The sequence below is a fragment of the Microcebus murinus genome, chromosome 3, assembly GCF_040939455.1.
Source record: "Microcebus murinus isolate Inina chromosome 3, M.murinus_Inina_mat1.0, whole genome shotgun sequence".
Lineage (NCBI taxonomy): Eukaryota > Metazoa > Chordata > Mammalia > Primates > Cheirogaleidae > Microcebus > Microcebus murinus.
Window position 1 is genome coordinate 31,345,279 of NC_134106.1, and position 21,634 is coordinate 31,366,912.

The 21,634-nt window shown below is 40.4% G+C and overlaps 1 protein-coding gene across 8 annotated transcripts in view; it reads left to right on the forward strand.

The window, feature by feature from the left end:
* Window positions 1-21,634, forward strand: part of GEMIN6 (gem nuclear organelle associated protein 6) — a 31,891-nt gene that overhangs the window by 2,264 nt on the left and 7,993 nt on the right. For 3 of the 8 annotated variants that reach the window (XM_076000694.1, XM_012788473.3, XM_012788477.3), the window contains exon 3: window positions 12,738-15,848. The exons of 2 other annotated variants lie outside the window; for them this stretch is intronic. In XM_076000694.1, coding sequence (XP_075856809.1) covers window positions 12,752-14,686 — 1,935 coding nt within the window. In that variant the 5' untranslated portion in view covers window positions 12,738-12,751 and the 3' untranslated portion in view covers window positions 14,687-15,848. Of the gene's footprint in view, window positions 1-12,737; window positions 15,849-21,281; window positions 21,417-21,634 lie in introns of those variants that run through there. 3 more of the 8 variants (XM_012788487.3, XM_012788486.2, XM_012788485.3) reach the window with 3 other exon arrangements.

Below are 21,634 nucleotides of genomic sequence, written 5' to 3' on the forward strand. Positions count from 1 at the left end.
ATTCAATAAATATTGTAATATTTTCTAATGTAAAATATTATATTTTCTAATGTAAAATATTGAGTAATTCCTAATGTGTTACTATTGTGAAATATTGACAATATTATTAGTTTAGGGAGGGAGAGTAATTGATAATTCTTTTACAGCAGTTTTCAAAATATATCTGCATCTACTAGATTCAGTATACCCAGAGAAGCATTAAAGAAAAAGTTCACTTTTTAATTGTACTTCCCCCACCATTTTAGTTTCACTTTTAAGTCACTGTCACCATTTTAGCTTGGATGTAAACATCTTAAAACAAGAAAAGCAAAGCAAATTTAAACCTTTCATAGGCCGATGAGGTCAGTGGCTCACACCTGTAATCCTAGCACTATGGGAGACCTAGGCGGGAGGATCCCTCAAGGTCAGGAGTTTGAGACCAGCCTGAGCAAGACCGAGACCCCCGTCTCTACTATAAATAGAAAGAAATTAGCAAACAACTAAAACTAGAAAATATTAGCCAGGCATGGTGGCGCATGCCTGTAGTTCCAGCTACTCAGGAGGCTGAGGCAGGAGGATTGCTTGAGCACAGGAGTTTGAGGCTGCTGTGAGCTAGCCTGATACCACGGCACGCTAGCCAGGCAACAGAATGAGACTCTGTCTCATAAAAAAAAAAAAAGAAAAGAAAAAGAAATTGTATGAAGGAAAAGTTTAAGAGGCATGTTCAGAGTCCTTGCATAGTATATAAAGAAATTAATTTCTCATTAGCCAAGTACTGGACTACAATTACTAGTAAAGAATGAGGGGGCATTGGTCTGGCGTCGTGGCTCATGCCTGTAATCCTAGCACTCTGGGAGGCTGAGGCGGGAGGATTGCTCGAGGTCAGGAGTTCGAAACCAGCCTGAGCAAGAGCGAGACCCGTCTCTACTATAAATACAAAGAAATTAATTGGCCAAGTAATACATATAGAAAAAATTAGCCGGGCATGGTGGCTCATACCTGTAGTCCCAGCTACTCGGGAGGCTGAGGCAGGAGGATCACTTGAGCCCAAGAGTTTGAGGTTGCTGTGAGCTAGGCTGACACCACAGCACTCACTCTAGCCTGGGCAACAGAGCGAAACTCTGTCTCAAAAAAAAAAAGAATGAGGGAGCAGAGAGAGCAATAGTTAAAGAACACCATCACTTTGACTAACTTCAAAGAGAAAAACTAGGAATAGGAAAAATGTGATGCAGGAGTGCCCCACTGATATAAATATTACTTAAATGGTGATTTAGGAGTATAAAACAATCTAGGGAATAATGAGACTTTCTGAGGCATGCCACATTGTATTAAAAAGTGTGAAACTATGGCCCGGCGCTGTGGCTCATGCCTGTAGTCCTAGCACTCTGGGAGGCTTAGGCGAGATGATCACTCAAGGTCAGGAGTTTGAAACCAGCCTGAGCAAGAGGGAGACCCCCCCCATCTCTCCTAAAAATAGAAAGAAATTAATTGGCCAACTAAAAATATATAGAAAAACAATTAGCTGGGCATGGTGGCGCATGCCTATAGTCCTAGCTACTCAGGAGGCTGAGGCAGCAGGATGGCTTGAGCCCAGGAGATTGAGGTTGCTGTGAGCTAGGCTGATGCGACGGCACTCTAGCCTGGGCAACAGGGTGAAACTCTGTCTCAAAAAAAAAAACAAGTGTGAAACTATGACATCTTTAAGTCCTAAACTAATCAACTGTGTCCCCTCTAAAGAAAGAATCTTGGCCGAACGGGTGGCTCACACCTGTAATCCTAGCACTCTGGGAGGCCAAGGTGGGCTGAGTGCTCGAGGTCAGGAGTTCGAAACCAGCCTGAGTAAAAGAGGGACCCTGTCTCTAGTATAAATAGAAAGAAATTAATTGGCCAACTAATATATATAGAAAAAATTAGCCGGGCATGGTGGCTCATGCCTGTAGTCCCAGCTACTCGGGAGGCTGAGGCAGGAGGATTGCTTGAACCCAGGAGTTTGAAGTTGCCGTGAGGTAGGCTGACGCCACGGCACTCACTCTAGCCTGGGCAACAAAGTGGGACTCTGTCTCAAAATAAATAAATAAATAAAAGAAAGAAACTTAATGAAAGAGACTTGGTCAGCTTGGTATCTTGACTAGAGGGCTAGATGAACAAACTTAGATTTAAGACTTTAGCAGTTTATTCAGCACTATCTTGGAAGGAGGTAACTTGTAGATAAGACTATTCCAGTCATTAAAGAGGTGTATTTAAAGTAAAATTGGGATAATTCTTTGGGATAATTCTTCAATAAAGTAAAATTGGGATAATTCTTTCTAAGTGAAGTCACTCAAGACCATTTTGCATAAGAGTTTAGTGTGCATAGAAAGTTGGGGTGCTATTAATGAAGATTTCAAAATCCTTACTCCAAAGATGCTGGTTCTTTAGACATGGGATTGACCTAATGAACCTTCTTTATTGGTTAGCTCTTGGCTGTGCTTAGAAAAAAATGGTTTAGGACCAGTGACTTACCTTCTTTGGAATATTTTTTTTTTTTTTTGAGACAGAGTCTCACTTTGTTGCCCAGGCTAGAGTGAGTGGTGTGGCGTCAGCCTAGCTCACAGCAACCTCAAACTCCTGGGCTCAAGCAATCCTTCTGCCTCAGCCTCCTGAGTATCTGGGACTACAGGCATGCGCCACCATGCCTGGCTAATTTTTTCTATATATATTAGTTGGCCAATTAATTTCTTTCTATTTATATTAGAGATGGGGTCTCATTCCTGCTCAGGCTGGTTCAAACTCCTGACCTTGAGCGATCTGCCCGCCTTGGCCTCCCAGAGTGCTAGGATTACAGGCTTGAGCCACCGAGACAGTCTTCTTTGGATGGTTTTTTTTTTTTTTTTTTTTTGAGACAAAGTCTCACTTTGTTGCCCAGGCTAGGGTGAGTGCCGTGGCATCAGCCTGGCTCACAGCAACCTCAGTCTCCGGGGCTCAGCGATCCTACTGCCTCAGCCTCCCGAGTAGCTGGGACTACAGGCATGCGCCACCATGCCCAGCTAATTTTTTGTATATATATTTTTAGTTGGTCAATTAATTTATTTCTATTTTTGGTAGAGACGGGGTCTCGCTCAGGCTGGTTTCGAACTCCTGACCTTGAGCAATCTGCCCGCCTCGGCCTCCCAGAGTGCTAGGATTACAGGCGTGAGCCACCACGCCCTGCCCTGGATGTTTTGATACTGATCTTTTAGTCCTTGGAAATGATTATTTTCTACTGTAAATTAATAAAAACTGGTCGGGTGTGGTGGCTCATGCCTGTAATCCTAGCACTCTGGGAGGCCGAGGTGGGCGGATTGCTCAAGGTTGGGAGTTCGAAACCAGCCTCAGTGAGACCCCGTCTCTACTAAAAATAGAAATAAATTAATTGACCAGCTAAAATATATATATATATACAAAAAAAAATTAGCCGGGCATGGTGGCACATGCCTGTAGTCCTTGCTACTCGGGAGGCTGAGGCAGAAGGATCGCTTGAGCCCAGGAGTTTGAGGTTGCTGTGAGCGAGGCTGACGCCAGAGCACTCACTCTAGCCTGGGCAACAAAGCGAGACTCTGTCTCAAAATAAATAAATAAATAAATAATAAAAACTATTTTAGTTAATAATTCCTTTTAATAGAAAGGATGGTGTAGTGTCGTGATTAAGAGCATAAGCCCATAAGGCCAGGTGTGGTGGCTCACACCTGTAATCCTAACGCTCTGGGAGGCAGAGGCGGGAGGATCACTCAAGGTCAGGAGTTCGAAATCAGCCTGAGCAAGAGGGAGACCCCATCTCTCCTAAAAATAAAAAAAAATTAATTGGCCAACTAAAAAAAATTATATATATATATATATATATTAGCTGGGCATGGCAGTGCATGTCAGTTGTCCCAGCTACTCGGGAGGCTGAGGCAGGAGGATTGCTTGAGCCCAGCAGTCTGAGGTTACTGTAAGCTAGGCTGACACCACAGTACTCTAGCCCGGGCAACATAGTAAGACTCTGTCTCAAAAAAAGAAAGAGCATAAGCTCATAGATGTGATAGAGATGGGTTTGAAGCTTTACTCCAGTACTTACTAGCTGCCTACCCTTGACCAAGTTATTTATTCTCCTGTTACTTCAGATTTTTCGTCTACAAAGTGAGGTTTAATAATAGTACCTATTTCAGAGAGTTGTTAGTATCAAATGAGGTAAATAGAGTAAATAATATTGCAGAGTGTCTAACACATACTGAGTGTTCAATAAATGTTGACTGTTAATAGATCAACCTTTGTCAGTTGCTCAAAATTTGATATGATCTGGGTGCATTGACAAAAGAAATTTTGTTTCTGCAAACTTGGGGACTAGACTCTAACATGGTGACCATCCTTGCTTGAGTGGCCAGCCAACTCCCTCTAACACATCTTTGTCTCCTCACTCATTGACTTTAATAACAGCAATATTGTCACTTTTCTTCTTTGACTCAATCCAGTGCGAGAAAAACAATGACACATATAAAAAGCAACAACTCAGAAAAAAAAATACCTTTCTTCGTGAAAAGTAGATCCCCAGGAATCCCAAATTCAAATGCTGAAACCTTAAGAGTTCTAAGATATTTGCCTCTGGAATGGAAAGATGTGCGATCATGAGAAATGGGGGTAAGATAGAAAAATTGTCACTTTTTGATTATTATGAAGTTTAGTTTTAAAGTTAATTTCTAGAAGATCGGGCACACCTAAAAGAAAAAAAAAAAGATCAACTCCAAAGCCAGTGACAAATGGAAACATACAATACAACTTTTAAATAGATAATTAAATTTATGTATTTATTTATTTATTTATTTGAGACAGAGTCTCACTTTGTTGCCCAGGCTAGAGTGAGTGGTGTGGCGGCAGCCTTGCTCACAGCAACCTCAAACTCCTGGGCTCAATTGATCCTCCTGCCTCAGCCTCCCAAATAGCTGGGACTACAGGCATGTGCCACCATGCCTGGCTAATATATATATGTGTGTGTGTGTGTGTGTGTGTGTGTGTGTGTGTGTGTGTGTGTGTATATATATATATTTTTTTTTTAGTTGTCCAGCTAATTTCTTTCTATCTTTTTAGTAGAGATGGGGTCTCACTCTTGCTCAGGCTGGTCTCAAACCCCTGAGCTCTAACAATCAACCTGCCTCGGCCTCTACAGGAGAGAGCCACCATGCCTGGCCTAAATGTGATCTTATTTTGAAAAAATAAGTACACTCAAGGTCAGGAGTTCAAGACCAGCCTGAGTAAGAGCGAGACTCCATCTCTACCAAAAATAGAAAGAAATTAATTGGCCAACTAAAATATATAGAAAAAATTAGCCGGAGGCCGGGCGCGGTGGCTCACGCCTGTAATCCTAGCTCTCTGGGAGGCCGAGACGGGCGGATTGCTCAAGGTCAGGAGTTCGAAACCAGCCTGAGCAAGAGCGAGACCTCGTCTCTACTATAAACAGAAATAAATTAATTGGCCAACTAATATATATAGAAAAAATTAGCCGGGCATGGTGGCTCATGCCTGTAGTCCCAGCTACTCGGGAGGCTGAGGCAGGAGGATTGCTTGAGCCCAGGAGTTTGAGGTTGCTGTGAGCTAGGCTGACGCCACGGCACTCACTCTAGCCTGGGCAACAAGTGAGACTCTGTCTCAAAAAAAAAAAAAAAAAATTAGCCGGGCATGGTGGTACATGCCTATAGTCCCAGCTACTTGGGAGGCTGAGGCAGGAGGATCACTTGAGCCCAGGAGTTTGAGGTTGCTCTGAGCTAGCTGATGCCACAGGACTCTAGCCGGGCAACAGAGTGAGACTCTGTCTCAAAAAAAAAGAAAAAAGAAAAAAAAAGTACAAATAGTTTAAGTAGAATTAGTAGTAATGGATTCATTCGGATGGTTGATACAGTGAGAACCTAGCATTAATACATATATTCCCGAAGTAGTTTTTAAAAAAATGTTGATCTTTTAAATTTTCCCAGCTAATTTTTATATTTTTAGTAGAGATAGGGTCTTACTCTTGCTCAAGCTGTTATCAAACTCCTGACCTCAAGAGATCCTCCCCTCTCAGGCACCCAGAGTTGCTAGGATTACAGGCATGAGCCACCAGGCCTGACCACTCCCAAACTGTTAACTGTGATTGCTCCTGGAGAAGTGGGATTGAGTTGAAGATAGGGAGGAGCTTTAGTTTTTTAAGTACAGTCTTCTATATTATTTGAAGGTTTTGTATTTTTTTAAACAAATATATTACTTTTGTAACAATTTTTTTTTTTTTTAATTTTTTTTTTTTGAGACAGAGTCTCGGTTTGTTGTCCAGGCTAGAGTGAGTGCCGTGGCGTCAGCCTAGCTCACAGCAACCTCAAACTCCTGGGCTCGAGCGATCCTTCTGCCTCAGCCTCCCGAGTAGCTGGGACTACAGGCATGCGCCACCATGCCCGGCTAATTTTTTATATATATATCAGTTGGCCAATTAATTTCTTTCTATTTATAGTAGAGACGGGGTCTCGCTCTTGCTCAGGCTGGTTTTGAACTCCTGACCTTGAGCAATCCGTGTAACAATTTTTAAACATTGTAATTAGCCCATTCCCCACACTATTTTATTCAACTTTATTTTACTTTATAGCCCTTCTCACCTTCTGACTTATTCATTGCATGAGGGTCTCTCCCAACTACAATGTAAGATCCACAAGGACAGGGACAGGGACTTTGTTTTATATGCTTATGCATTCCTACTACCTAGCATGGTGTTTTGCCTATAGTAATATCATTATATTAATAATAGTAATATCAATTGTTAATGATTAATAATAATTAATAATTAATAACATAATAAATAATAATTAATAATAATAAGGTAATATCATTATATTAAATTAATGAATCTTATTAAAAACACTATTTTAGCATTTTTACATGGTTATTGCTCAATTAATACTTGCAAATGAATGATTTTCCTGAGGTTATACAGCTATTTAATGAACAAATTCTGAGCCTCTGATTCTCCCAGTCCAGAGAGATTTCTTTCATATCACACTGCCTCGCTAAAGGTAATTTGTTTTGGCTTCATATCAATTCTTTGAGAGTTGCAGCTAGATATCTGTTTTATGATTTTTGGTTTTTTGTGTTTTTTTCCTTTTTTTTCTTTTACTTTATTTTTCTTTTTTTCTTTTAACCAATGAAAGTATGTGTTTTGCTAAAGACATCTGTTTTATGTTATAAAAATTTGCCCAAGGCCGGGCGCGGTGGCTCACGCCTGTAATCCTAGCACTCTGGGAGGCCGAGGCGGGTAGATTACTCGAGGTCAGGAGTTCGAAACCAGCCTGAGCAAGAGTGAGACCCTGTCTCTACTATAAATAGAAAGAAATTAATTGGCCAACTAATACATATATAGAAAAAATGGGCCGGGCATGGTGGCACATGACTGTAGTCCCAGCTATTCGGGAGGCTGAGGCAGGAGGATTGCTTGAGCTCAGGAGTTTGAGGTTGCTGTGATCTAGGCTGATGCCACGGCACTCACTCTATCCTGGGCAACAAAGTGAGACTCTGTCTCAAAAAAAAAAAAAATTTGCCCATGAACCTGCCAGTATACTACCATTTTCCAGTGGGACACTTCTTGGTGTTAAAAAAAAACAACAAAAAAACCTGCCCCACTTTATCCTATAATTGTTCTGTCTGGTTACATACCATGGAAAGTTGTTTATTGTACTTTTATGCACACATACCCCTATTCCCTCTTCCTCCTTCCTCCTCCCACTCCCCTAGTCCCTGCCGAAATGTAACTGGTTCAGAGATACTCATACAGTGTTTGTTATACAGATCATTTTTGTTTGTTTGTTTTAGAGACAAGGTCTCACTATTTTGCCCAGGCTGGATGGAGTGCGGTGGCAATTCACAGACACAGTCATAATGCACTACAGCCTGGAACTCCTGGGCTCAAGTGATCCTCCTTCCTCAGCCTCTCAAGTTGCTGGGACTACAGGCATGTGTCCCCACTCGTAACACCTACAGATGATTTTAACTATCAGGTTAAAATTCTGAGCTGGTCTTCCCAGGTGTAAGAAGAACCAAATTATTTTCCTGGATTTTGCTGGTCACACATATTCTGATGCAGAATGCAAGTAAATATACATAAGTATTCAAAGTTTTCCTTTCATGGAAGCTAGAAGGCTCCTATGAGAAACAAAACTTGTACCTCATTAGCACCTCATTCTAAGACATTTAACTGCAGCAAAACTGCCTCCCTGAGATCTGAGGTGACTGAAAATCAAGGTGCCTTCCAATACTTCCCAGGAGTTTGAGGTTGCTGTCAGCAAAGCTGACGCCATGGCACTCACTCTAGCCTGGGCAACAAAGCAAGACTCTGTTTCAAAAAAAAAAAACAACTCCTGGGCTCAAGCAATCCTTCTGCCTCAGCCTTCCGAGTAGCTGGGACTACAGGCATGCGCCACCATGCCCGGCTAATTTTTTCCATATATACATTAGTTGGCCAGTTAATTTCTTTCTATTTATAGTAGAGACAGGGTCTCGCTCTTGCTCAGGCTGGTTTGAACTACTGACCTCAAGCAATCTGCCCGCCTCGGCCTCCCAGAGTGCTAGGATTACAGGTGTGAGCCACTGTGCCTGGCTTGTTTTTAAAATTCTTTTAACCTCAATCCTGTTCCTTCTGCAATAAATGTCACTTTTCTTTAATCATTTTCTGCAAGCAAAGAGTCATATATAATTTCACACAAGTACTAACTTTCAAGACCTATTTTGAGAGTGTAGCATTGAAGTTTAGACTCCTTACTCTTTACACATTAGAGAGATACATATATATTTGGTCTTTAAGGGCACTCAATGATAAGTTATTTTACACTAGAAAGCATCTTGGAGTGTGGAAAAGTGGAAAAGCTGTAGTAACAAAGTGTTGGCAATTAATTAGTAACCCATTCCTATGACAAAGCAAGATACACAAAGTAATTGCTGGGGTAAACTAAGATATGACAAAGATAACAGAGGTTGGCTTCCTATTGCAGCAGCTGGTTGATATGAACCACGGTGCCAGGTCCTTATGCCATTTTTTTATCCCTATAATATTCTTTGATTGTTCCTACCAGTTGCTCTACCTATGAAAGTCCTACTCATACTTAAAAGCTTAGCTTAAATATATCACTTCATAGAATCAGAAAACTACCTTTTTGATGAATAAACTGTGAGATAATGACTTTTCATTACCATGACCCAAGACAAAAGACTTAAAATTGAATCCTGTCTCTGCAATTTGCTATTTGGTTTTAGAAAAATCACTTAAAGCCAGGCACAGTGGCTCCCGCCTGTAATCCTAGCACTTTGAGGGGGCCGAGGTGCAAGGATTACTTGAGGCCAGTAGTTTGAGATAGCCTGAGCAAAAGCCAGACCTCATTTCTACAAAAAACAACCAAAAAGAAATAGAAAAATTAGCTGGGCGTTGTGGTGCATGCCTGTAGTCCCAGCTACTCAGGAGGCTTAGGCAGGAGGATGGTTTGAGCCCAGGAGTTTGAGATTGCAGTAAACTATGATGATGCCATTGTACTCTAGCCTGGGCAACAGAGCAAGACTTTCTCAAAAATAAAAATTAAGGCCGGGCGTGGTGGCTCACGCCTGTAATCCTAGCACTTTGGGAGGCCGAGGCGGGAGGATTGCTCAAGGTCAGGAGTTCGAAACCAGCCTGAGCGAGACCCCATCTCTACCAAAAAATAGAAATAAATTAATTGACCAACTAAAAATATATATACAAAAAATTAGCCAGGCATGGTGGCGCATGCCTGTAGTCCCAGCTACTCGGGAGGCTGAGGCAGTAGGATTGCTGAGCCCCGGAGATTGAGGTTGCTGTGAGCCAGGCTGACGCCACGGCACTCACTCTAGCCTGGGCAACAAAGTGAGATTCTGTCTCAAAAAAAAAAAAAAAAAAAAATTAAAAAATTCAGCAGGCACCTGCAATATGGCAGGCCTGTGTGCTGGGGGAGGGCAGAGTAATAAAATTTATTGAGTATTTACTATGTATGCCAGATACTGTTCTGATTGCTTTATATATATTAACTCACCTAACTATATATATTAACTCTCCTATATGTTAACTCTCCCAACCACTCTTTGATAGAGGTACTATTATTCCCTATCAGTAGATGAGAAAACAGAAGACATACTAAAGCCAAGCAAGTTGCAAAATCAGGATTCAAATCTGAGCAGTTCAACTTCATAGTGCTTTTGTTTGAGACAGAGTCTCACTTTGTTGCCCAGGCTACATTGAGTGCCCTGGCATCAGCCTAGCTCACAGCCACCTCAAACTCCTGGGCTCAAGCGATCCTGCTGCCTCAGCCTCCTGAGTAGTTGGGACTACAGGCATGTGCCACCATGCCCGGCTAATTTTTTCAATATATATTAGTTGGCCAATTAATTTCTTTCTATGTATAGTAGAGACGGGGTCTCGCTCTTGCTCAGGCTGGTCTCGAACTCCTGACCTTGAGCGATCAGAGTGATGATCAGAGCTTTTGCCAAGGCCTCCAGAGTGCTAGGATTACAGGCAAAAGCCACTGAGCCCAGCTGATATGATTTATTTTTAACATGTTTTATTTTTTATTTTAGAGACGGGAGTCTTGCTCTTGCCCAGGCTGGTCTTGAACTCCTGAGTTCAAGCAATCCTACTACTGTGGCCTCCAAGAGTGTTAGGATTACGGGCGTGAACCAAGCAAACATTTATTAATGTCTACTTTGTTCAAGGGAGTATGCTGGAACTGGCATTTAAAGCTGGATGAAACACAAATCATGCCTTGATGCTCCCAGGCTAGTGGCAAAAGCAGGTGTATATATAATTACAATGCAGTGACAGAAACATCAATATATACATATATTGGGGGGGGGTGTATACACACATACACACACAGAATGCCATGAGAGTGATTATGCTGATAAAAGTAAAATTTGAACTATCTTGAACAGAGAATAAAGATTCTATGGAATATAACTTGAAAGCATTGTGGTTTAGGCCAGAGGAAAATAAACTTTGTCCTTGGGTAGATCTAGGTGTCATCTAGGTTTCTCTGGATGACCTCGATCCAGCCACTCCTATTCCTGCCCCAAGAATAATTTCCCACCTAATGAGTTATGTGGCTTTTCCACTCAGAACTGAGCCTTTCAGACAAATGTGTAATTAACTAGCATTTCAAAGGTGGTGATTATAGTTGCTAATACCCTTTTACCCTGAGGTGTAAAAACAAGCACCTCTGGGGCTGCTACCCTCTCATCATTGATTATTCTCCTCTTCTTTATCTCCCCCTCCTATCTTTTAACTTACTGAAATACAGAATTCAGGCACATTTTAAAGTACACTTGCAATTATTTTGAAGTTATTATAATAATTACTTTTAAAGTGTTATGTTTTCTGTTTCTACTTTTAAAAATAGATTAATTGAACCTATTGTGATAGTATGAATAAATTAAATAGCGTGCTATATGTAATTGGTCTCCCATTGTGCCCACAGCCACCCCACCTTTCAGGTGTTAAATGACTTCAGTAGAAAATAATTTTCTACCAAGATATTAATACTATAGTAATGCTGTGATAACAACTGTTATATTTGAATTTCTTTTTTCTACCTAGGAAATCTTTCTGATTTTACACAGCTCTCTCCATATCCAAAGTCTTATACAACTGACCATAATATTTCATTTCATTAAGACTTAATTTTTTTTTTAATTTTAAATATTTCTTTATTCTTAGTTTTCTTTTTTCTTCTTCTTTTTTTGTAGACATACAACATATTTCTGCAGAAAAGACTTAATTTTCAATGAAAATATATGCAAGTACTCATTAGTGATGGTACTGAGAATAATATAAGATAGAGTTTTCATTCCCATAATTTTTATTCTTTGCTTTGGACAAGTCACCCCTCTTTAGTCTTAACTTTAGTCTTAAATACATTCCCTTTCCAGCCAGATTCTTGCCCCCCAAGGCCTTCCCATAGAGAAATTTTACAGCTATCACAGTATAGTTCTTATTTGTTTTTTTTTCAACTTTTTAACTTATCTGTATTTGTTATAAGTTTTAAGTGGATTGTGACTCAGGCACTACATTTCTATTCACAAGCCTCACTTTTCAAAACAGTTTTATAATACATATTTGTAGGGCTTATAATTTTGCTCCTCTAAACAATACTTTTTCTTTGGAAAACAAGGCCTGTGTAGAGTTTCAAGTTGCTTCACTTTATTTATTTATTTATTTGAGACAGAGTTTCCCTCTGTTGCCCTGGCTAGAGTACCGTGGCATCAGCCTAGCTCACAGCAACCTCAAACTCCTGAGCTCAAGTGATCCTTCTGTCTCAGACTCCTGAGTAGCTGGGACTACAGGCATGTGCCACCATGCCCAGCTAATTTTTTCTATATAAATTTTTTAGTTGTCCAATTAATTTCTTTCTATTTTTAGTAGAGATGGGGTCTCGCTCTTGCTCAGGCTGGTTTCAAACTCCTGATCTTGAGCAATCCACCCGCCTCGGCCTCCCAGAGTGCTACGATTATAGCCGTGAGCCACCACGCCTGGCTCCACAGAACAGTTGCACAATACAAATATACAAGAGCATGATCTTATGAAACTGATAAATTGGAGGGATGGTTAAAAAGAATTCTTCTGTTTATAAAGGATTTACTTTACAGTCTTTTAAAAGAGCATGTTTTCTTTAGTTGATTGCAAATTATTTGAACTTTCCAGAAATGCATCTTCTGGATAAATAAAATTATCTTTTTTTCCCCCTTGTCTGACATAGATGAGAATATCCTAATGCTGCACGTCACAGCTAGTCATTTGCTTGCATCCATTTTATCAGCAACACCTCAGACCGAGCTTTGTGTGGAAGAAGTGACCCTGGTCAGGAGATCAGGAGCTACCCTCATTGCAACCACATCACTCTACTTCAGATATTTTCCATTTCTAAGAGGGGAAATAAATATGTCACTCACTGTAAGTAAAAGGGAAAATAAGGAGGTCAAGATAACTAGGTCACTTATTCTAAATAGAAGAGAAAATGATCAGGAGGACAGTTTTGAAGATGCCTATGAAATCATCCCTGCAGCAACAACAATGAATTTAGCAGCTTCCTTGGAAGAATGCACAACTGGATTATATTTATTTCTCAATAACAGATTCTCAGATGCAGTAAACCTCATTCATCCATGGTCTAAAAACAGTGCATACCATGCCCTAATATATAGTATTATTATGGTTGTCAAGGCCATCCTGACTTTTGAGCCACAGGATATAGAGATTGGAATGGCCACCACAAAGGAAGCTTTGAAAACTTGTAACATGTTCCGAAAACCTAGGATAGTGACTTTGTCTCGTCTAGTGGGTAAACAAGGAATAAAGGCTATCACAGAAGAGGAATTGCATGCAGAAATCTGTTATGCTGAGTGTTTGGTTTTGAAATCCTCCATGACATTTATACAGGATGACAGTATACTTGGTTTTCTTAAAAGTGGGTTCAACATTGGGTCAAGTTACCATATATACCAAGATTGTCAACGAGTATTAGCACAGATGCCTAACAACCAAAGTAAAGCCCACAAACACCTGGTTGGAGGAATAAAATTTGGACTTGGAACATTCAATTTGATGTTATCACTTGTGCCACCAAGGACACTTAAACTACTCAATATCATTGGATTTTCTGGTGATAGAGAGGTAGGTTTGGCTTTGCTTCATGAGAGTGCCTCTGAAACCCATATAAATAATATCTTAAGTGTTTTGACTCTACTCTTTTATTACAATTATATCTATGTTGCTTTTGGTGTTGAAAATGTTTACAAGTCTGCTACAGAGGACCTCTTCCTAATTTATCTACGGAAATTTCCAAACTGTGTCATACTTAAATTTTTTCATGCACGTTCTAGTATGTTGAATGGAAAATTTGAAAATGCACAGTTAAAATTAGAAGAGTGCATTTTTATTCAGAATGAATGGAAGCAGGTTCATCACCTCTGTTACTGGGAACTCATGTGGTGCCACATTTTTATGCAGGAGTGGAGGCAGGCTTACAACTACGCTGATTTACTGTCTCAACACAGCAGGTGGTCCAAGGCGATATATATGTACAGTAAAGCTATAATACTGGCCTTGCTTCCTTCTGATTTTGGGAAAGCAGTAAATGAGGATATGAACTCTCTCTTCATAAAAGTAGATAGCCTGAGAAACAAATTTTTAGGCACTTCTGTGCCAATAGAAAAGTTTGTTGCTGAGAAAGGTCAGCGCTATGGTACTACTACAGGCTGGTTTACAGCACAGCCCCTTCTGGAATTCATGTATGCCTGGAGTGGTTTCCGAGTCATGAGCAAAAAAATAGACCTTATTTCACGCTGGCTATCAATAATTAACAAAGGAGAAGATCTTTTACAAGAGAATCCAAATAAAGAGTATGGCACAGATGACATAAGTTTGTTAAATTTACTGAAAGGTATATGCCTAAAACACTTAGGCAGATATTTAAGGGCTGAACATTACTTTAATCGTGTCCTTCAACAGGAGAAATTGTTAAAATATGACCACTATTTGGTGCCATACACTTACTATGAACTGGGAATTCTATACTATCTAAAAGGAGATTATGATAGTGCAATAAAAAGCCTCGACAACATAAAAAACTACAAAGACTATTCCATGGAAGCCCGATTACAGTTTAGGGCTCACATAGCCCTTGAACAAATAGCCAAAGAAAAGTGATCTGAACACAGAGTGTGGTTTTGTTTAGTATGATTGAAATATCCACAATCAGCAAGATAATTAAAAGGTTGAAAAATCATTTCTTTGTGGAAATAATTCAAGAGGCAGCTGCCAAGAATCTGATCAATAACAAGTAAGAAAGGAATTGGCCATTGCTTTCCCCTCTTTCTTTCTCATACCTATACAATGGAATGTCTTAGACTGGCAACTGGAGCGATACATGTTCTTGAAAAAGAAAAGGCAAATGATGTACATTATAAAGAATATTTTCTCTCATATGTTGTACATTTGATCATGTTAGATAAGGTTTTCAAAACCTAAAAAATATTTTTTAACATGTCACTAAAGTTTGCAACTCCTAAATAAAATAGGGGAAGTAGTTACAGTGGGATCCCAGTGCTCTGTAAATGTTTTTATTTAATTGTTAGAAAAAATGACTTCAAAATCTTACTGACATATCAAAATAATGATGCATTGAATAGCATGGATTTGAATAGTTTTCATTTTTGTTGGCTTTTTATACCAGGGAAAAAGCCCCCTGTGTGATGAGCAGTTTTTTTTTTACCCTCTTTCTGTAGGAAGCTCAAATACCTGCTTATGATTTGCCACAGGATAAAGAAGAAAGGCTCTTTACCCCCTTTTATACACTAACTCTTTGAAGATAATTGGAGGAGGCTAAGAAGATAGACCACTGGCTTTAAGAAGACAGTTCAGTTACCTAGTAACCCTCCTTTTAGTTATCATCCCTAAAGTATAATTCCTGTTAAGACCAGCTCTTCAACATAATTAAACCCTTTGTATCCATTCATTGTTAGAGGGCTAATCTGAGAGTAAACAGCAGCTGTCAGGGGATGGGGTTTGGGATTGTTTTACCTACCTAGGGGTAAAGTCAGTCCCTAATTTCCAGACCCTTAAGTCTGGTTGAGTGTGTCTTCCTTGTAGTTACCCTTTGATTCAGAAGTTGCTGGGAAAATTTGGCTTGCTAAAGCACATCATCTTAAATTGGAACAAGATGAGAAGTTAGTATTTCAGATTAGGCAATGCTTACTTTTAAAAACATTTTCCTCATAAATTAAAAACACACTTTCAAGTGAACAGTTGTGCTTGAGTTATTCCCCATTATTTAATTAGTATGGTTACAGTGGTTAAGAGGGCAGGTTCTGGTATGATTGCCTAGATTTGAATTCTAGCTGTGCCACTAACTAGCAATGTGGTCCTGGGCCTCTGTGCCTCAGTTTACTTAGCTGTAAAATAGTGATAATAATATTATCTTGTGGCTTTACTGTGCTAAGATTGAGCTAATAATCATTTATTATTATCTTTATTATTACTACTACTAATGTTACCAAAAGTTCGGCACTTGTACCCAGGCCACATCAGAAAAACTAGGACAAGTGGCTTGAGAAGGAAAGAAAAGTTTATTAATTTGCAAATGAATCAGCAATTAGGAGGTTGGCAGAGGGCCATCTTAAAGTATACTAACCTCCTGCCTCTTAACAGAAATACAGAGCTTTTAAAGGTGAGGTTTTCAGCCTTAGGCTAATGCTGTCCAATTATACTTGATGGTTTCTGATTCATCCCACCTTGGCTAAAACAATCTTGTGACCTCTGCACTTGAGCCTTGACAGTGCCCTTGAGCCTTCTCCTGTGGTACAAAGAACAAAGTACACTCCCCAGGCTCTTCCAACCACTGGCCTGAGGCAATATTGTAGGTGTTAGTTCTCAAAAAGGGTGAGGAGGTTTGCAGAGACAAAAAACATTTTTACCCTTTTTTAGGCCATTCTCTCTGTTACACTAATAATAATACATTATTCTTCAGTGGCGAGAAGTTTCTTGGAAAAAGCAAAGGTCCCTTTGTTACTTGCTTTACCAATCTAGAATTTGACCTATTAATTTGCTTTTATTGTTCTGTTTATTTATTTATTTGGCACCTTCATCTTGGATATTTTGGTCACTTATGAAGTAAGTATCTCTCTGCCTAAATTATGCCTTTGTGGTTTGTAAAATATCCCAATGAATAGCAAATTTGTTAATTGGTTAAACAAATATGTATTGAATGCCTACTATATGCGGGAACTGAACATAGTACTGAGGATATAAAGATAAATAAAGTAAGATTTCTCTCCTGAGGGCCTTTTTAGGGAGATAAATTAGAAAAGATTTTTCTTGGAGTGGAAACTCTTAAAACACTTGCTTAAATAGATAGGAGTTTATTTGTCCCAAACAAAAGCAATCTGAAAGCAGATAGCTCAGATCTGGTATGGTACTTTTAATCTTTTATTTATTTATTATTTTTTAATTTTTTTTTGAGACAGAGTCTTGCTTTGTTGCCCAGGCTAGAGTGAGTGCCGTGGCATCAGCCTAGCTCACAGCCACCTCAAACTCCTGGGCTCAAGCAATCCTTTTGCCTCAGCCTCCCGAGTAGCTGGGACTACAGGCATGCGCCACCATGCCCGGCTAATTTTTTCTATATATATTAGTTGGCTAATTAATTTCTTTCTATTTATAGTAGAGACGGGGGTCTCACTCTTGCTCAGGCTGGTTTCGAACTCCTGACCTTGAGCAATCCGCCTGCCTCAGACTCCCAGAGTGCTAGGATTATAGGAGTGAGCCACTGTGCCTGGCCCTTCAGAGACTTTTTAGATGAACTAAACTCTCCCTTAGCAAATGAAATCTCACATCAATTAACAAGTATTTAAGTACCTACTATGAGCCTAAAAATTTTTTACTTTGATTTTTTTTTTCTTTTGAGACAGAGTCTTGGTCTGTTGCCTGGGCTAGAGTACTGTGGCATCAGCCTATCTCAGAGCAACCTCAAACTCCTGGGCTCAGGTGATCCTCCTGCCTCAGACTCCCAGAGTGTTAGGATTGCAGGCATGAGCCACGGCACCTGGCCCTCCAAAATTTTTACTTTGAGAAGGGGCAAAAACTCTAGAAGGAGTCATGAGCCCTAAGTCATTCATTTCACAAATTTTTTGTAGACAAATTTCTGTTTATATGGATGAAATGGAATCAAGAGGAAAATTATAATTGATTAATTCCATCTGCCTTGGAATTAATCTCATTAATTCCAAGGCAGCTCTCATTATCTTAATATCTGGTTCTTTATCATTTTTTGAAGTTTTCTAATTTTAAGCCACTAAATTCTGGTGATTCCTCCTTTGAAATATCTGTTGAATCTATTCCTCTTTTTACCTTTCCATGCTTTCAGCCTAGGTTAAGACTTTATTACTTCCTGTTTGTCAACTTTTCTGCTTTAGATTTTAGTGCTTTAGAGTTCACAGAGTTATGTGTTTTTCTTTTTGTTCTTTCTTTCTTTTATTTGCTGTTTCCCTTTTTCAGGAATGAACAGAAAATTTCCTTTTTCTTTCTTTTCTTTGAGACAAAGTCTCACTCTGTTGCCTGGGCTAGAGTGCCATGGTGTCAGCCTAGCTCACAGCAACCTCAAACTCCTGGGATCCTTCTACCTCAGCCTCCAGAGTAGCAGGGACTGCAGGCATGCGCCACCATTTGGCCAATTAATTTGTTTCTATTTTTAGTAGAGATGGGTCTCGATCGTGCTCAGGCTGGTTTCCAACTCCTGACCTTGAGCGATCTGCCTGCCTCAGCTTCCCAGAGTGCTAGGATTACAGGCGTGAGCCACTTTGGGCCTGGCCCTGAACAGAACATTTTCCATCCTAGGAAAACAATCCTGTCTTCAGTCTACTGTTAGGGAAACCTATCCTCCCTCTCGGAGATTATAAAGCCTCTTCTCTGGGCAGAGCTGGGCAAGGCGGTTAACAGTAATCAATTTGAAGATACACCTTGCTAAAAATGGATTTTTCTATTAGAGAGGTCATTGTTTTGCAATTTATTTTTTCCTAATACTATTAATTTGAGTAGAGGGTATATATTTTACATAAAGTTTCATGGTGTATATGCTCTACATTTCCCTATTTTCCCTATATACAATTTCTCTGCAGCTTTTCCAATATACTAATTTAATCTCATCATTCTAAAACTCAAGATTTCTCCCATTCTCTTCAGTCTACTTATTCACTTGTAAAAGAGTTAAGCCAGCATGGTGGTGCACACCTGAAGTCCCAGCTACTCAGGAGCATGAGGCATGAGGATCACTTGAGCTATGATCATGCCATTGCACTCCGGCCTGGATGACAGAGTGAGACTCCATCTTCAAAAAATAAAATGAGTTAATATTTGCAAATTATTGGATAGTGCCTGGCACAATTCTAACAAACTTAGAAGTTTGTTGAAGAAATAAAAATTCAGGCCAGCCGTGGTGGCTCACGCCTGTAACCCTAGCACTCTGGGAGGCCGAGGCGGGAGGATTGCTCGAGGTCAGGAGTTCGAAATCAGTCTGAGCAAGAGTGAGACCCCGTCTCTACCATAAATAGAAAGAAATTAATTGGCCAACTAATATATATAGAAAAAATTAGCCAGGCATGGTGGTGCATGCCTGTAGTCCCAGCTACTCAGGAGGCTGAGGCTGTAGACTTGCTTGAGCCCAGGAGTTTGAGGTTGCTGTGAGCTAGGCTGATGCCGCAGCACTCACTCTAGCCTGGGCAACAAAGCGAGACTCTGTCTCAAAAAAAAAAAAAAAAAAAAAATTTAAAAAAGAAATAAAAATTCAATTTCTGAAGGAAAAATAAAAATCTTAGGACCCCCAAAATTCACTATGCTAAAAGGGAGAACTGAGTCACTCAAGCACTGCCATCCTCTCCCCTAGTGATGTACAGGGGTCATCTTTTAAGAAATGAGGGGGCTGGGCACAGTGGCTCACACCTGTAACCCTAGCACTCTGGCAGGCAGAGGTGGGAGGAGTGCTTGAGGTCAGGAGTTCAAGACCAGTCTGAGCAAGAGCAAGACCCTGTCTGTACTAAAAATTTAAAATTCCACAGGCATGGTGGCACACACCTGCAGTCCCAGTTACTCAGGATGCTGAGGCAGGATGGCTTGAGCACAGGAGCTTGAGGTTGCAGTGAGCTGTGATAATGCCACTGTACTATAGCCAGAGTGACAGAATAAGACTCTGTCCCCCCAAAAAAAAGAAGAAAAAAAAAGGGGCGCTTAGAAAATGACTAAACAGTATTTTTCTTTCTGATGGAGTGGGTGTGGGAGGGAGAAAGGAAGCCTGGCTGGCAAGGTAGTCTTGTTATGCAGGTAAGTCTCATGATAACAGTCCTGGGGAAATGTTTTTATTCAGAAATTTATGAGTGCCAGACTCTCTGCAAACCTGTCTCAGATCAAAAAAGCAAGGCCTGGCTACAAACAAAGATTCTCTACAGATGCAAATCTCTCCCAGCCTCCCCACCTACACAGCCTTACAGCATTATTACTGTTTGCTTAGAGCCATCTCAAAATATGACAAAGATGTACTTTGGGTTAAAATATTTATTTTCTTCAGCCCTAACAAACCCTTTCAAGATATACAACCCCTTTAAAATGAATGCATGTCAATTATAACCTTGGGACTGTAGCCTGATTAAACTTTTAAATGTCGAGGGTTATGTGAAACTCAAATTTCAAGTAGTAAGGAAAAAGCTGATTGATTTTTGATGTTTTTTACACCTTGGCTTCATAGTTTAATGTTTTTTTTTGAGGCAGAGTCTCACTTTGTTGCCCACTCTATAGTGAGTGCCGTGGCATCAGCCTAGCTCAAAGCAACCTCAATCTCCTGGGCTCAAGCGATTCTACTGCCTCAGCCTCCCGAGTAGCTGGGACTACAGGCATGTGCCACCATGCCTGGCTAATTTTTTGTATATATATATTTTAGTTGGTCAATTAATTTCTATTTTTAGTGGAGATGAGGTCTCGCTCAGGCTGGTTTCGAACTCCTGACCTAGAGCAATATGCCTGCCTCGGCCTCCCAGAGTGCTAGGATTACAGCCGTGAGCCACCACGCCGGGCCGGCTTGATAGTTTTAAAATCCAGTTTTGTAAATCTTTTTTTTTTTTTTTTTTGCCCGTCAATCTTGGTTTTCACATTTGCTGGAACTTAATGTTTACCATCTTGTACCATTTTTCAGGATCACAGTCCTGAAAAAGATTCTGGGCCAAGCCAGAAGACAAATAAGTACGTGATCAGAAATCTGTAGCGCAAGCAAGTCTTTTGCACTTTCCCACTACAGAGGGTTTATCGTGAGTGATCTGGTACATTTCTTTCCAGCTTACACACCTCTCACAAGATTGGACCGAGGGCACATCCCAAAGGAGCAGGCACTTTAACTACTCTATACAAGCTAAACAAACAAGAAGTACCTTGGCCCTATCACTCGTCTTCACTGCACGTTCACCTCACACTGGCAGAGCTTTATGATTTAACTAGAGGCTTCATGTGCTTTGGTTCTGTGACAAAAGTGCATTTCCAGATCTACTATCATTGAAGACCTGAGAAGGGCCTTTTCCTCTTAAAAAAATTGTTTGAAATGTGCGTCGTGGCAATGGACAAAGGGCAGCTCTAGCGAACGTGGCACATTATTATTACATAAAAAATCTCAGCCCCTACTAGCACCCTGCACTCCAGACCCCCACTTGCAGACACATCCAGGAAGGACTACAAAACAGAGACTTCTGGGGGCGGAAGTGACGACAGGCGCAAAGCATGCTGGTCTCGGGCGCGCTCTGCTCAAGGCATCTTCTTCACAGCGTGGTGGTCAGGTACCCGGTGGTGCAAGGAGTTTAAACTGGTATTTTTCTCGTTTGTCAGGATTAAGTACAACTTTAAATATCGTGTATGTTTAAATATGTAAAGGACGGAACCGGGAATCTGAGCTCTAGGACCTTAGCTACTGCCCCCTTGTTTGCGCATCTTCTAAACACATTTTGAGAGGAAATCTCATAAATCGGGGGCCTTCGGTGGCGGGATGCAGCGGAGACACAGCAAAAGAGCGAGTGGGTGTATATCAGAAGAGTTCTCTGCTTCAGTTTTGGCTAAAAGTGGTGTCGGATG